This window comes from Galeopterus variegatus, unplaced genomic scaffold (assembly GCF_000696425.1).
Source record: "Galeopterus variegatus unplaced genomic scaffold, G_variegatus-3.0.2 Scaffold6253, whole genome shotgun sequence".
Taxonomy (NCBI): Eukaryota; Metazoa; Chordata; class Mammalia; order Dermoptera; family Cynocephalidae; genus Galeopterus; species Galeopterus variegatus.
The window spans coordinates 65,898-81,065 of NW_007732364.1; the positions used below are offsets into that span (position 1 = coordinate 65,898).

The 15,168-nt window shown below is 35.6% G+C and overlaps 1 protein-coding gene across 1 annotated transcript in view; it reads right to left on the bottom strand.

Moving 5' to 3' along the window:
- CAPS2 (calcyphosine 2) overlaps positions 1-15,168 on the bottom strand; it is a 78,179-nt gene that overhangs the window by 24,120 nt on the left and 38,891 nt on the right. Inside the window, exons 6-9 of the mRNA XM_008590653.1 lie at positions 11,812-11,879; positions 7,104-7,223; positions 2,611-2,685; positions 869-962 (exon numbers count right to left, since the gene is read on the bottom strand). Of these exons, the coding sequence (XP_008588875.1) occupies positions 869-962; positions 2,611-2,685; positions 7,104-7,223; positions 11,812-11,879 (357 nt within the window). The remainder of the gene's footprint in view (positions 1-868; positions 963-2,610; positions 2,686-7,103; positions 7,224-11,811; positions 11,880-15,168) is intronic.

Here is a 15,168-nt window from a genome sequence, read left to right on the forward strand (position 1 = left end):
TCTGTACGCGGGATCCGAACCCTCAGCGGGAGCACCGCCGCGCTTCCCAAGCAGCACACTGTAGCAGTGTGCCACCAGGCCGGCCCCAGGAAGCCTCTTTTGACTCCACAAAAACCAGATAATTGAAACTACTATCTGGCCCTCCTATCTGTGTTTCCAATTAGATGTAAGCTCCAAATCCAGTGAAAGGGTCGAACTTTCTATTCTATCTCCCATGCTTAGCTTATGAATATATATTTGTTACATGAATGATTGCTGCGCATAGTGCTGTACTTTAATTATGATATAACATGTGAATATGATTTGAAATTTAAGAGCACTATACAAAGTCTTACATTATCTATGATCCACCCATTCCAGGGAATTCTTGTGACACACCATATGCCAGGAAATTCCCAAAGTGATAAAATCACAAGGAGAACAGGCTAACTATCAAATATATATAGCTCCAGTGGCCAATAACCTTCCATATGGAGGAAACCACACATCTTCAGAGGATAAGCTTGCTTTAGGTAGAGCATTACTACTGTTACTATTGAGGTAGCCACTTATCCAACGACAGCCTTGTAGAGCCTTTCAAAGTGGCAAGAGACCACAAAGCTCTCCTGGGGATAACCCACATTGTGGAATGGAGTGGGGATGTCATGGGGAATAAATGTCATGCTTATTAAGACATTTGGGATCTGGGCCCAGGAGGCAGAACCTTCTGAGGAAACATCAACCATTAGCCCATTCACACAAATGTCTCTGCTTAGTAAGAAGAAAGGAAATAAATTGAAGATTAGAAGCCCCTCTCCTCCACCACCACAGACCACACAAAATCCAACATCTGGTATTAAACATTTGCATGCACACATACTTAACTTACAATATAAAAATCACCAAGTTGGTATTGTTTTCCTTTTCTTCGTCCACACTGATGACTGTACGTGCTTTTTTGAATAAAAGGAAGCACATTTGTTCTATAAGTTAAATGAAAAAAAAATGTAAAGTTATTCAGCTTCTCTCAGAAGTAATCATCTTGAGAGGTCTAACAACCTTTGACGGCATACCTATTTTTCCCGAATTGCCGATACTCATAGATTGTAAGAGACTGGTCATGATTAAAAAAGAACCCAATCAGCTCTCTGCAAGCATCATGTCCATTTCTAGAAGAACAGAATGATACCANGTGTATACACTTACATGTGTGCACAAGGTACATCCATGCAGTCTGTGTGAGTGCATCTGAAGTTTCATAGCCTTAGCCACTAACTTATTTCAGTTTGCCATAACCTCTTTCCCAAATAATATAATTCAATCCAGTCCAGTCCTTATGTACCTAGTCTTTAATCTATTCCAACATTGTAACTAGAGAGATCTTTGTAAGTCACAAACTTGATCATGCCACCTCCCCCGATTCCATTCACATCTTCTCTTTCAGTGACTCCATAGCACATTTTACATAACTCTTTAACATAAGGTTGCTTTTAATAAACTCTAACTCATCTCATGCCAACCACCACCCCTCCCCGAACTCTGTACTCCAGCCAGACTGAACTACTTCCAGTTCTCCAAATTATCCAAGTGTTTTCTTGCTTTTGTTCTTGGCATTAGCTGTCTCCTCCACCTATCCTCATCACCTATCTTACTTTTATCTCCCAGTCAAGGTTAGATGGCACCTTCTCCAGGAAGCCTCTTTTTTTTTTTTTTTTTTTTTTTTTTTTTTTTTTTTTTTNAAGAACCCAATCAGCTCTCTGCAAGCATCATGTCCATTTCTAGAAGAACAGAATGATACCAGATATTTTCAAATGCAGTAATTTTAAAATTAAATGATAAAATAAATTTGTGCATTTCAAAGGGGGATAGCATAACTCCCTCAAGTGTGTGGCAGTGATTGAGAGTACAGGCAACTGTATGGAAAACACAGCACACCTTGTTGAAGTGTCGAGGTGGCTTTGGAAAGAGAAAACAACTTTATCTTACACCGATATGAATATGGATATGTCACAATGCAGATTACTAATTCAACATGACTTTTAAAATAAAGACCTTAAAATATTGTTTGCAAGAAGGCACTCAAAGACATACACTTATTATTTTTTATTGAAATAAAAAATGTTTTAAATCATTGAACAAATATGATAATTTAAAAATACACACTTTACCAGTAACATACATGAAGAATATCAAGTTGCATTATTTATTCCTGGAAGTATAAGACTGAGATAACAGATTTAAGAATCACTTTCCTTCTCACTTCTGTATCTATCAATAATCTACTGTTAACTATTAAGAGGAAATTAAATAAAGCAAGTTACACAAATGTTAATTTTCAAATAGTTTAGAATTTTCTCATAGTAATACATGCATTTTAAAATTCACTTCTAAGTTTCTTTCTAAAAGACATTTAAAATCCCCTTTTAAATAGTTTCTAATTAAAATGTTTTTCTTACAGGTTTATAATTTCTATATTGTTATAACAGATAAATATCTCAAGTCATTTGTTCTAAATTCATGTTTTTTTTCATTTTAATGAGACAAATTTAATATCCTTTGTATTATTACTATTTTAAAAGAGCATACATTTTTATAACCATAGGATTAAAAATTTAATATTATCACAATTACCTTGATATGATCCTACCATCAAACTGCACTTTATGAGAAAGCACATTTTCAGTTAATGTAGAATGGGTTCTTATCCTGTTAAGAAATACATTTTGTCACTAAGTTTTTAAACGTACTGCATTTGATGTAAATGACAAATGTACAAAAGATTATGTTAATATTTTGAAACAGCAAAGATCGGATAAAGATGAAGGTACGTAACTTCTTTTTTCAGATTTTTAATTGTAGCACACACAGAAGAAATAACTCTGAGATATAGTATATAATACATAGTGACTTTTATGTTAGAATCTATACCATCAAAGTGCTATAAAAGCAAATATTGAAAAGAACCAGCACACTTGTGACTGGTACTGTTGCAGGGCTACTTAAAACCCACTTCCAACCCTCTTCTCCTTGGCTTCCCTCTCACTTATAGAAGTTGCTTCCTTAGCCTCCTGCCATTAAGGGTGACTAAAGGACCCAGTTCTGCCAATAATCTTCCAGGGAAGACTTTCTTTTGTCCTGATAAGAGTGGCATGGGAAGAGATCCTGCCTGCGAATGTGGCAGTGATATCACGCTAGGAGGCACTATAACCACCATGCAACCACATCAGAAAGGTCAATAAGATTTAGGAAAAACAGCCCAGAGCTGTAACATCACTGAATCACTGAACCAAAACCAACAACTGCCTACCTCCAAGCAACTGGTTATACAAGAAAAATAAATTCTGACTTCTTTAAGCCACTGTCAGTCAGGTTTTCAGTTACCAAAATCACGGAATAGTGGAAAACTTAGCTGAATAAAGTTTGAACCTTGGCATATGTTAATCAGTTATTTAATTGTTAGTGCCTTCAGTCAGCACTGAATGACCTCATAAAGACTGCCAGCCCTAAAATTCTGTCTAACAATATGAAGCAAAACCCAAATGCACACACTTCGGCATCCTACTACTGATAATCTCCTCTATTTACATACTAATATTAAGAGATCTGAAGATTCAATAATGTATTTTTACTTCCCTAGCCAAATAATTTTATGATATTCCCCCCATAAAACTGCAGGTATAATGAAATAGCAATAATGTAAATAGTAATTAAGTGTGTAGGTCATGACTATCTTGAAAAGCTATACCTCTATAAAATCTAGGTATCTGCAAAAAAGGAAACAGGAGACAGGAACTAAATGAAAGCAAGAGCCTGCAAACTAAATGAGTTTGTGAATAGAGTCATGAAAGCTTAGTCCTCTCAATTCAATTTAATCCACCACTATTAATGTGTTTATTGAATGTCCACTATGTGCCTGGAACAATTCTAAATGCTGAGAAAATAACAGCAACAATAACAGCTTCCATTTATTGAGAACTTCTTAGACACTAGTCACTGTTAAAATAACTTTAATGTGCATTGCTTTACTTAATGCTTGTAATAACTCTGAGGTAAACACTATTATCCTCTTTTTACAAATAAAGCTTACAGAATCAGAGAAAAGCAATTTGCCCAAGGCCATATGATTAGTAAATGGCAGAACTAGAAAAAACCTTGTTTTTAACCATTATATTGTATTGCTTCTTAATGGTGAACAGAACTCACTTTAACGGTGATAAGTTGAAGGCCCCTACAGTCTTTTTGAAAATATTTAAAAAACTAAATAAACATTTACATTATAAAATGCAAAGTGAGTTTTAGGTGCCCAATAAACAACACAAATACTTCTCTCTTCCCAAGTTCCTAACCAATACAGAAAGAAGAATCAAGCAGATTGAAGACCAAAAGATGAATTTTATTATCGATAAAGCTGTTAGAAACCATTGCTTAGGTAAGCTACAACAACAAGCTAAGTTCTTAACACTAACCATAAATAAACAGACTAACTCACTCATTACAATGCACAGGGCAGTATGTGTGCTTTGGCAGGCAGATGCCTCCCATGAGACAGAGGAGAGGAAGGACTGCACTACACATACCAATTTCTGCTTCTGAATTTGTGAATTTGTGAAAGCTATAAATCCAATAATTCTAATCAATACCCCCACTGGATTTTTCATGGAACTAGATTAGCTTTAAACAAGCTGCTTTATTATTTACTCTAATATAAAGCAATACTGATTAAGATGGGGTAATATTGGTGCAGCGATACAGATAGATAAGACTGAAAAGCCTAGAAACCAGCCATGCATTTATAACTAGTTGACATATAACATAAGTGCCCTTAATTAATGACTTTATGGTAGTCAGAGATTTCTCAAAAATACAAAGAATCTTAACAAATAGGGAAAGATTGATAAACTGGCCTTTAAAAAAGTTATGACCATGAGAATGCAAAGGTGACTACAGAGTGGGAAAAGATATGTGCAACAAATATAGCTTGAGAAAGACTCACATCCAAAATATATAAATAAGACCAATGAATCAACATGAAAAAGACAGACAACCCAACAAACTTGAATGGGAATTTCATATGAAGATATCTATATGGCCAATATAAATTATTCTTTAGTGAAATGCAAATTAAAATCACCAACACACATCCAGAAGAAGAACTAAAATGAGAAATACAGATAATACCAAGCATTGGCAAAGACGTGTTTTAACTAGGACCCTCAAACTGCTACTGGTAGGAGTGTAAATTGCAGCAGCCAGTTTGGAAAACTATCTGGCAGTATCTTTTAAAGTTGAACATATGCATACCAAATGGTCCAGTAATTCTAAGTATGTACCCAGCATAAATGAGGACATATGTTCACCAAAAGGCATGCACAGAAAGTTCATGGCATCACTATTTTTAAATAGCCAAATGTATAAGTTGTGGTATACTTATATAATGAAATACTATACAGCAATGAGAAAAAAAAAAAAAAGAAGAAGAAGACAACCAAAAACAGCTGGCCAGTTAGCTCAGTTGGTTAGAGCATGGTGTTATAACACCAAGGTCAAGAATTCAGCCACTTGCCAAAAAACAAAAACAAAAACAAAAAAAACCTTCGGCTCCTTGATATTCATGTGAAAAACCAGAAAGATGTGATGCTATGAGGCTAGTGCCATCGGGGAAAAAAAATGGACAAAACTCACAAACACAATGTTGAGTGACAAAAGCCAGTCATAAAGAGTCCAAATTTTTTATTTCACCTATATAAAGTTCATAACCTAATTTATGATGTTAGGATAGAGAGGTGAACCTGAAAAGGCAGGAAAAATGGATAGTTAATGGGATTCAGCACAAGGGGAGAGCTTCTGAGGTACAGGCAATGTTCTGTTTCTTGATCTAGGAGTTTGGTACGTGAATACTGTTCAGTTTGTGATCATTCTTATATTGAATACTTACAGTTGGCATATTTTGTAAATGTATGTTTTATGTCAGTAAAAGTTTACTTTCAAAAAGGAAAGTTTAGATGTGTGGTAGATAAATGGTGGCCCCCACCACCCCCAAAATGTCTTCATCCTAGGGCTTGGAACATGTGACTATGTTACCTTAAATGATAACAGGGTTGTGACATATCTTAAGTTAAGGATTTTAAGATGAAGAGATTACCAGGATTACTCAGGTAGGTTCAGGCAATCACACATCTGTATTAGAGGAAAGCAGAGGGACATGTAGCTACAGAAGAGTGTCAGAGCGATGTGCCATGAGAAAGTCTTGACCAGCCATTTCTGACTTTGAAGATAGAGGAAGGGGCCAGGAGCCAAGGAATGAAGACAACCTCTAGAAGCTGCAAAAGCCAAGAAAAGTTCTGGAAGAAACATAGCCCTGACGACACCTTGATTTTAGGCTTCTGATATCCAGAGCTGTAAGAGAATAAATTTACGTTGTTTTAAAATACTAAGTATGTGATAATTTATTACAACAGCAATAGGAAACTAATACACGATGCCTTCAAATATTTAAATGTATGGAAGCAAAGGCTTCCAGAAAATAAGAATGAGACAAAAAGGTAAAAGTGATAAGAAAGTACTAACAATTACAGCAGTCTGAAAATATAAAGGAGCAACTATAGATACTAGTAGATTTTTTATGCCTATTTAAGTTTAGGCTACATGTCAGTAAGTTGTTGAGAAATTTAAGTGGACAGCACCAGAGGACTGTAAAAGTCCATACCAACCCAAAGGTTTGATAGGCTACAAAGTAAAACACACACAAAAACACAAAAAACTTATAAGTAGTACTAATTTTTACTATATAAATGAGATTTAGCCAGAATATATTGTACACATACAAATGTCTTATTTACTATATTACACATTTTAAGATATATTATCTCTGATCTGAAGGTTGTGGCTTTTCTCCCTAAATTTCAAATAAAAAAAAACCTGGGTGGCAAAGACAGTAGAATGAAGTATTGTCCCCAGTACCTTAAGGTGACAGAACTAAGATGTGAACTCCAAAAATTCCACTTTTCAGCATATAGAAAAATAGCAAACACAAACACAAAAAGTTTCCAATTAAATGCAGAAGTACATTTTAAAAATATATTTATAACATAGCACATCCTCATTTTATATAATTAAAATCTTACTTTGTTTCATGTAGTGTTCTTTTCCTAAATCGAAGTGGTGCTAACTTTGAATCTGGGAGGATATGAGCACTTTCTTGTTTCTCAGTGGTTGAATTTTGTTCTGGATCACTGATTACAGCCCTATACAAGAAAAACACAAAGTCTGACAAATGTAATATTGCATTGCTCTAGCATTCACATATTTATAAGCAGTTGAAAAAAATCATATACCAAATAAAAATTTATACTACTGTCAGAATAATCTTTTTATCAGATATGAATACAAAATGCTGACCATGAATAAGTGAATATTCCTATCTGTTTTTCCATTAGTATTATCTAAAAATAAATTTAAATATTGGAGATAGCTAAGAGCTTCATGTCTTCCTTTTACTATTCTTTAAACAAATAGACACTATGCTGATTTCCGATGATATGGGAGGAGGGGTGGACACAGACGAAGTAAAATAAGAATATAAAAGTAATAAGTGCCACAACAGAAATTCAATGGGCACACATTAACAAGGATAACTTAGGTCCTGGAAAAGAAGACATAGAGAAGAGTTCATCAAAGCCATCATCTCAGAAGAGGAAATGTTTGCACTGATTCTCAAAATGTGAATAGAAGTTAGCACCTAGAGGAGAAGCAGTAAGGATATCACAAGCAGAGGAACAATATCTGCAAGGCCACAGAAGTGGGGCTGCACAGCACACTTGAGGAACTGCATACAGTGTAGTGGATGAGAGTACAGACTCCGGAACTAGACTGCCTGGGTTCAGTCCTTACCTCCGGCCATAATTAGCTGCATGGCCTTAGCTAGTCATTTAAAACTCCAGGCCACAGTTTTCTTATTTATAAAAGAGACAATAGCAGTACCATCCTCAAAGAATTGCTGTGAAGATTAAATAAATTAGTTAATATATACATATTGTTTAGGAGAGCACCTATCATCTAATAAGTTTTATAGAAGTTCAATAGTTGAGACTATACCTTCCCATTCCCCTTTTACTACATATTCTACCGAATATGAATGAATACAGAGTCATGACAGCCTATCAGGTGGCATGCAGTAAGCTAGAAAAGAGATAGTAAGGGGCTGTGCTAAGGTGGCAGTAGAAACAGATGTAGTAGAGAGAACAGATTTAAGAAACACTGACAGAACTAGGAAACTAACTGGATTTGAGGTCATCAAGTAGAAAGATCTATAATAACCCTACAATGTGAAAGGAGATTCCATTAATAAAGTAAAGAACATGAGAGTCATGTTGTGGTTTGGGTTTGCTAGTAGTAGTAGTAGTAGTAGTAGTAGTAGTAGTAGTAGTAGTAGTAGTAGTAGTAATAGAACTAGTACTAGTAGTAGTATTTTAAGGGTAGCAAAGGAAGGCTATCCTCATATCCTCTTCTTTCTCCTTACCTAGCTCAGATTCCATGATTCACCAAAATATAAACTTCCATAAACCCTTAATAATCTTGCCCTCTCTGGCTTTTCTCTACTTGCTGGGCAATAACCAAGTCTGAATGAATTTGATGATTGACTGGCTAAAACAATAAATGAGTTGACATTTTTTAAAAAGGTATGATGAGCCTTTAAAAATATGAACGTGAAAAAGCAATTCAGAGATAGAAGAACTTATGAATTTATTGAGTCATAATTGCTAGAACATTCATTAAAAGCTTTAGGCATCTCAACCACATATGTAGATCTCATTCATTGTTGTGTCAAGTTATAAACCAAATCTTCTTTTAAAATTGAGCATTAAATTTTTTTAATTTTCAAAGTGAAAAACGCTAACATTTACCAAAACACGGCAAACTATTTTATTCTCACACATTAGCAATCAGTTCTATGTCAAATATACATACATAGAAAGCTAGAGTTACAAGGAACCTTAATGTTCATCTTGCAGAGGCAAAAATCAAGACAGGAAGAAAAATATGAAAGCTCAAACAATGAGTTAATCACAGAGATAATCTTAAAATCCAGTTTTGCTGACTCTAATTAGGTTCTCTTCTCCAGTTCATTCATTCATTTGCCCATTCAACAAGTATTTACTGTACAGCTACCATACTAAGCAATGAGAATACGACAATGAACAAAACTTCCAAACAGCCTAACCCTCACGGAGCTCATATTCTGAAGAGGCAGACAGATAGTTAACATGATACATACAGAAAATATAAGGTAAATTATATATTGGTAAGTCCTATGGAGGAAAAAATGAAGTAGTAAGAGGATATGAAGTTTGGAGTAAGAGGTTATAAACTTTGTTTTTATTTGGTAACCAAGGTAGGCCTCACCAAGGTGACTTCTAAGTAAAGGTATGAGTGAATGAATAAGCAGTCATGGATATCTAGGGGAAAGTACTCCAAGCACAGGGGAAAATAATTGCAAAGTACATAAGATATGAATGGAATCTGGTATGTTTCAGAACAAGGAGCAAGCCAAATGGCTGGAGCAGAGTGGACAAGAGGGAGACAAGTCCAAAGTCAAATGGTGGGCAGGGATAAACTCTATTATTGGCCCCAACTTTTTCAGCACTCCTGATCCACATTCTTTCTATGGCCCATTACAGGTAGAGTGTGCTTTCTCACCCCTTGATCTTAAGCTTAGCCATTTGATTTGCTATATAGACAATTATATACAGCTATATGGCTCTGCTGATCTCAACTGAACTAACTTATGCAAGTGGGGCTTGGCTGGGAATCCTGATCTAAGATGATCTGAGTTAAGTAGCCCCGCTGCATTTGTACAGGTATCTTTTTCTTGAGACTAGTGGGCTCTTCTCTCAGACACCGCAGAAGCACAAAAGGCCAAATAGAAACACGTGAGGTCTCTTAAGGCCTAAGCTAAGAACTCAGACCATTGCTTTTTCTCATATATAACTGGGCAAAGTAAATAAGAAGTAAGAACCACTCAGCCAAGCCTGGCCTGGACAGCTAACCTAAAGAAACATGAGCAAAATTAATGGTTGTTTTTAAGCTAGCAGGTTTTGTGGTGACACATAACCAATATATAGGCCTTATAAATTTTACTATAATTAAGACAGGAAATACTGGAGGGTTTGATCTGACTTGCCTTTTAATAGATTAACTCTGGCTGCTGGGTTGAGAATAAAACAATAAGAAGCAAATGCAGACACAACAAGACAAGTTAGGAAGTGACTGAAATAATCCAGGAAACAAAAGATAATGGTTTGGACAGGGATGGTGGCAGCAGAGAGGGTAAATTTATTTGATGGTAGAACTGAGAGCATTTGCTAACAAACTAGATATAGGATTTGATAAAGAGGGATCAAAGGCATCATCAGGATCTCAGATCTAAATAACTTGTAGAGGAAAATTAAAGAGGATTTGGTTATTAAGGGAGAGAAGGCAATGAACTTTCGGGAATCCAGATTGGAATGTGTTCAATTGGAATATTAGATTAGGAAGGCATCAGGATCTACAAGGTTTCTAAAGGCATGGTAGGGATAATATCACTTAGGAAGCAAATACAGAAGAGGTCCAAGAATTGAGCCCTTGGGCACTTCTATGTTTAATGACTAGGGAGATGAAGAACCAGAAGAGACTGAGAAGGAATGGAAGATAGGAGGAAAACAGTCAAGTGAGAGTTCAGGAATCCCAGTGGAAAAGGAAAAGTGTTTCAAAGAGAAGAAAGTTTTCAGCTGAGACAGATGTTGCTGATGGGTCGGTAGATGAGAACTGAGAAATCACCATTGGTCAAGCAATATCGATGTCACTACTTATTTTCTTAAGAAAAGTTGTGGTGGCATGGTGGAGATGAAAACATAAGTAATTCCATAATATAATGGAAAGGAGATACATTGGAGACTCCAGGTATAGTTAATTGAAAGAATTTACTGGATAACACACATATAAAGTATCATTTTTTTCTCTCTGCCACATAGCTAACCAATTTTTTCAAAAATAAACTTAAGTTTTACTTTTTTCTTGAGGACTTCCTAGATTATTCCAGCCTCTTCTGAAATCCTACCATATTTCTATATTGTCAAACACTATATGTGTTAAAACTTTATATAGTTTTCTAAGGGGGTTTAAAATTCTTGACAGTGGTCTCACTATTCTCAGAGTGTACCAAGTCATTTTGGGATACCACAGTGAACTCACAGGGTCACTGGAGAACATTTTTAATCTTTGAGGAAAACACAGTAATACTTGTCATCTCTTAGACACCATGTAAACCACTTGCTCGAGGTTTGCAGTGTCAACAAGATATTATGCTATACTCTTTCAATGATGTTACATCTTTACAAAGCTAGGTCTTTTATAGTTGCTGTGATAAAAAGCAAATACCATGTGAAAATCAATGTAGAATAGAACCTGAGGGTGGCAGCATCCTAATTGATTCTAAGATTTGAGAAAAACCACAATGCCCAAAAGACACATACACCCCATGAGTAAATAAGAATAAAATAAAAACATTTTCTTTCAATTTATGTGTATTATTTTTTCAAATGGCCATGAAGTTGTCAGGAAGTAAATACTTAAGTGGTTTAGACAAAAGTACTTAATAAATAGAACCATTAGGTATTTCTATTAGTCTGAGAGTGCTGTGAAGGAATTACTCGAACACTAAAAATAAAGTTAACAGAGAAAGTTTGGGAACTTCTGAGTTAGCTACTCATTGATTGACCGAAGATGTGGTTGTCATGCATGAAAAAAAAAAGAACATTAATGAACTCTGTATTACCAGTTACTAACTCTCACCTAGATAACTGGTCTGTCATCACTTGCTCTGCAACAGTCTGTTTCTTCTTCTCTGCAGCCACAATTTCCTGAAAAAATAAAGGCAATTTCTTTGTCCACAGAGCAAAACAATACAATAGTTTACACAAAAGTCCTAAAACATGGGTTAAACATTCCCAATTTCTTTCTAAAATACGGATTACTATCCATCATTAATAAATTTAAATTCTAATAATTAAATCTAAAAGTAGCACTTATTTCCTAAAAAGTAATGCACTTAAATTTTGGTAGAAATCATCAGATATTTTCACGAGCTGCCTTTGCATTTTATGGAGTCAGAATAAAGGAGGAGGCGACTACGACATCCCTCCCCTCCATTCTTCCCATAGAGCAATGTCCTGCAAAAGGCATCCTAACCTGCTCCAAGAAGAACAGGTTTGATCTAAAACTATTCACAGTAGAAGAGCTGAAACTGAGTTTGAATCATAAGATCAAAAATCTAAAACAAAACAAAAACTCCCATCTTTAAAAGAATAATATTTTATTTGCATATAATGCATTAGTTATATTTGATCAAGTTTTCTCAATTATTGTTTTGAGTGAATTGTCTTTATACTATTTTTTGCTTTTCCAACTTATCTGAAGTATTTTTAGTATTTTGTAAGTGATATTAAATTGAAAGATTTGTAATAATGCAATTTTAATTAGATTATCATACAACTATAACCACTAGAATGTTTCTTTTGAGGGCCAAAAAAAAAAAAAGAGGTCAAAAAATTAAGGAGTCAAAATAAAGCCCATTCTATTTTTAGAATGTAAATTACTGTCATCTCCATTGATTGCTCCAATAAATGAAATCAAGTAAGATAATGTAAAGATAGAGGCTTTGTACTCTTAGGGAATTTAAAATTGACACAAAATATCCAATATGAATGTCTAAAGGCATATCATAAAAACAAAAAGTAAAAACTAAGAAATCTGGAAGTTACACATGATTATTTAATGTTAGCAAATAACTGAATTTATTTTTTTTATTTGGTAGAAATCTAAGATGCATAGTGTAAACATCCATCCATGTCCCATATAAGGTTTGTATCATTTACTACTTAATTGCATCTTAGGTTGTTCTCAAAACTGATGACAAATTGTAATAATTTTTATTAAGTGATAAAATTAAAACAGCAATTAAAAAGTTTTTAAAATTGTGCAACCTACAGGTAAAGCAAGGTATATTTTATAATATCTCAGGGCAATTCAGAAAGTGGACACTGATTAAAATACTTTGAAATTATAAACAAAAAAGATCCACATCAGCCAGAACATAGATGTAAAACCCAGAAGCAAGCAAAAGAGAAGAGATTAATAAATACCATAGAGCCCATACAGAAAGCTCACCTAAAGTTTTGAAGTTTATTGTGGTTTTTACTTTGTAGAAAAGGTTAGAACCACCCACAGGAACATCAATTTAGAGTTCTGTATAAACCTAAAGTAGATTAGAAGCAGAAGTCATATTGATACAAAGGCTGCAACACTGAAAAATGACAAAAGAACTAGAAGAGATGAACAAAAAGGCCATAGGTTCAACACTTCTGTTGTTCATTTATGCAGTTAAAAATAAATAAAGAAGTTTCCAAAGATAGTAGCAGATGAGGCCCAGAGACCTGAGTGCAGAGATCTTAACCCACAGCCTATGCCAACCCCTCAATCCACAGGAGAACCAGGGAACTGCAGTCTCCTTCACAGAGCTTATAGAAACAAAATGGACTGGGAGGAGGCAGGAAGCATGCACAAGAACCTCAGACACTGCTGCTGTGTTTATGGTCCACCACAGCTATCACCACAGCAACTTTTGCTGCAAGGGCAGATTGGCAGCACAGCAGAAGCCACCTCCATCATGCAGGTGACCCATTGACCACTTGAGTACATTGACACAAGGAGATTCACCAGCAGAGCTTGGGGAAACCAGTGAGTGAGCACAGACCTGTGACCCAGTGGCTCAACACACAAGGGGAATTACACTGCCACACTTGGTAGCACACCTAGGTGTGAAAGGTATGTGCACAGCCCACATGACTGCCTTGATCTGGGGAGAGACATAGGCAGAATGCCCCAAGAATGGAAATACCAAATAGAGTAAGGAAGAAATTCCCAGTCACCATCAAATCATCCCTCAACCAGGAGAAGCAAAGACCCAGGAGGAAATTCTGACAATAGGAAAGAGGAAAGGGAAACCCTACCAAGTGTCATGCATTCAAACTGAGGAACTCTAGTATAACCAGTATAACCCAGTGTGCCCATCAGGGTCACAAGACACTAGCTAGAGTGCCAGCAAGCCTTCCCAGGGTCATCCATCCCAGTAAAAGAGTGACTGGGCACCAAGGCACTTCTCCCAAGAATGTAAGAGCTTGCCCACATACTCAATGAACCAACATAGTGTCACTAACCTTGGCAAGGAATCACTAAGTTTCCCAGGGCCTTGGCTATGGAGGCACCCACATGCAACTCCAATACTGAATATAGCTGAAGTACCCACACAGAGACTACACTACTGTGTCTACCTGGAACTAATACTAAAACACTAAACACCCTACTCAATGGTCAATATAAAAAAATTTACAAGAGGAAGTATCTCTCCTCAATCCCACTTAAAGATAACAGAACAGGCAATTGTTCTCTCAGATGACCAGACATCAATGTAGAGACTAGAAATAAGAAGAAAAACAACAACAACAATAAAATATGACACCACTAAAGGAATGTAATTCTCAAGTACCAGACTCCATAGAGCAGGAAACCCTTGAAATGATTGAAAAGGAATTCTGAGCAACAACCTTAAGGAAACTCAGTGAGATACAAGAAGATTCAGACAACACAATGAAATAAGAAAAAGCATCCAGGGTATGAAGGAGGAAATTTACAAAGAGATTAGTGCCTTAAAAAAAGAATACAACAGAGATCCTGAAATTGAAGGATTCATTCAACAAAATAAAAAACACACCCAAGAGCTTAAGCAGCAGGTTATAGCAAGCAGAAGAAAGAATTTCTGACCTTGAAGACAGTCTTTTCAAAATAACCCAGACAGACAGAAAAAAAAAAAAAAAAGGAAAAAGAATCAAAGAAAATGAAGAAAATCTAAGAGAGTTAGCAGACAACCTTAAGCACACAAACATTCAAATTATGGGTGTTCCAGAAGTGTAAGAGAAAGGAAAAGGCATTGAAAACCTATTTAATGAAATAATAGTGGAAAACTTTCCAAGTATAGGGAGAGATATGGACCTTCTGATCCAGGAGGCTCAAAGATTCCCAGATTCAATCCAAAAAGGTCCTCTCTAAGACACATTATAGTCAAACTGGCAAAGCTCAAAGACAAAGAGAGAA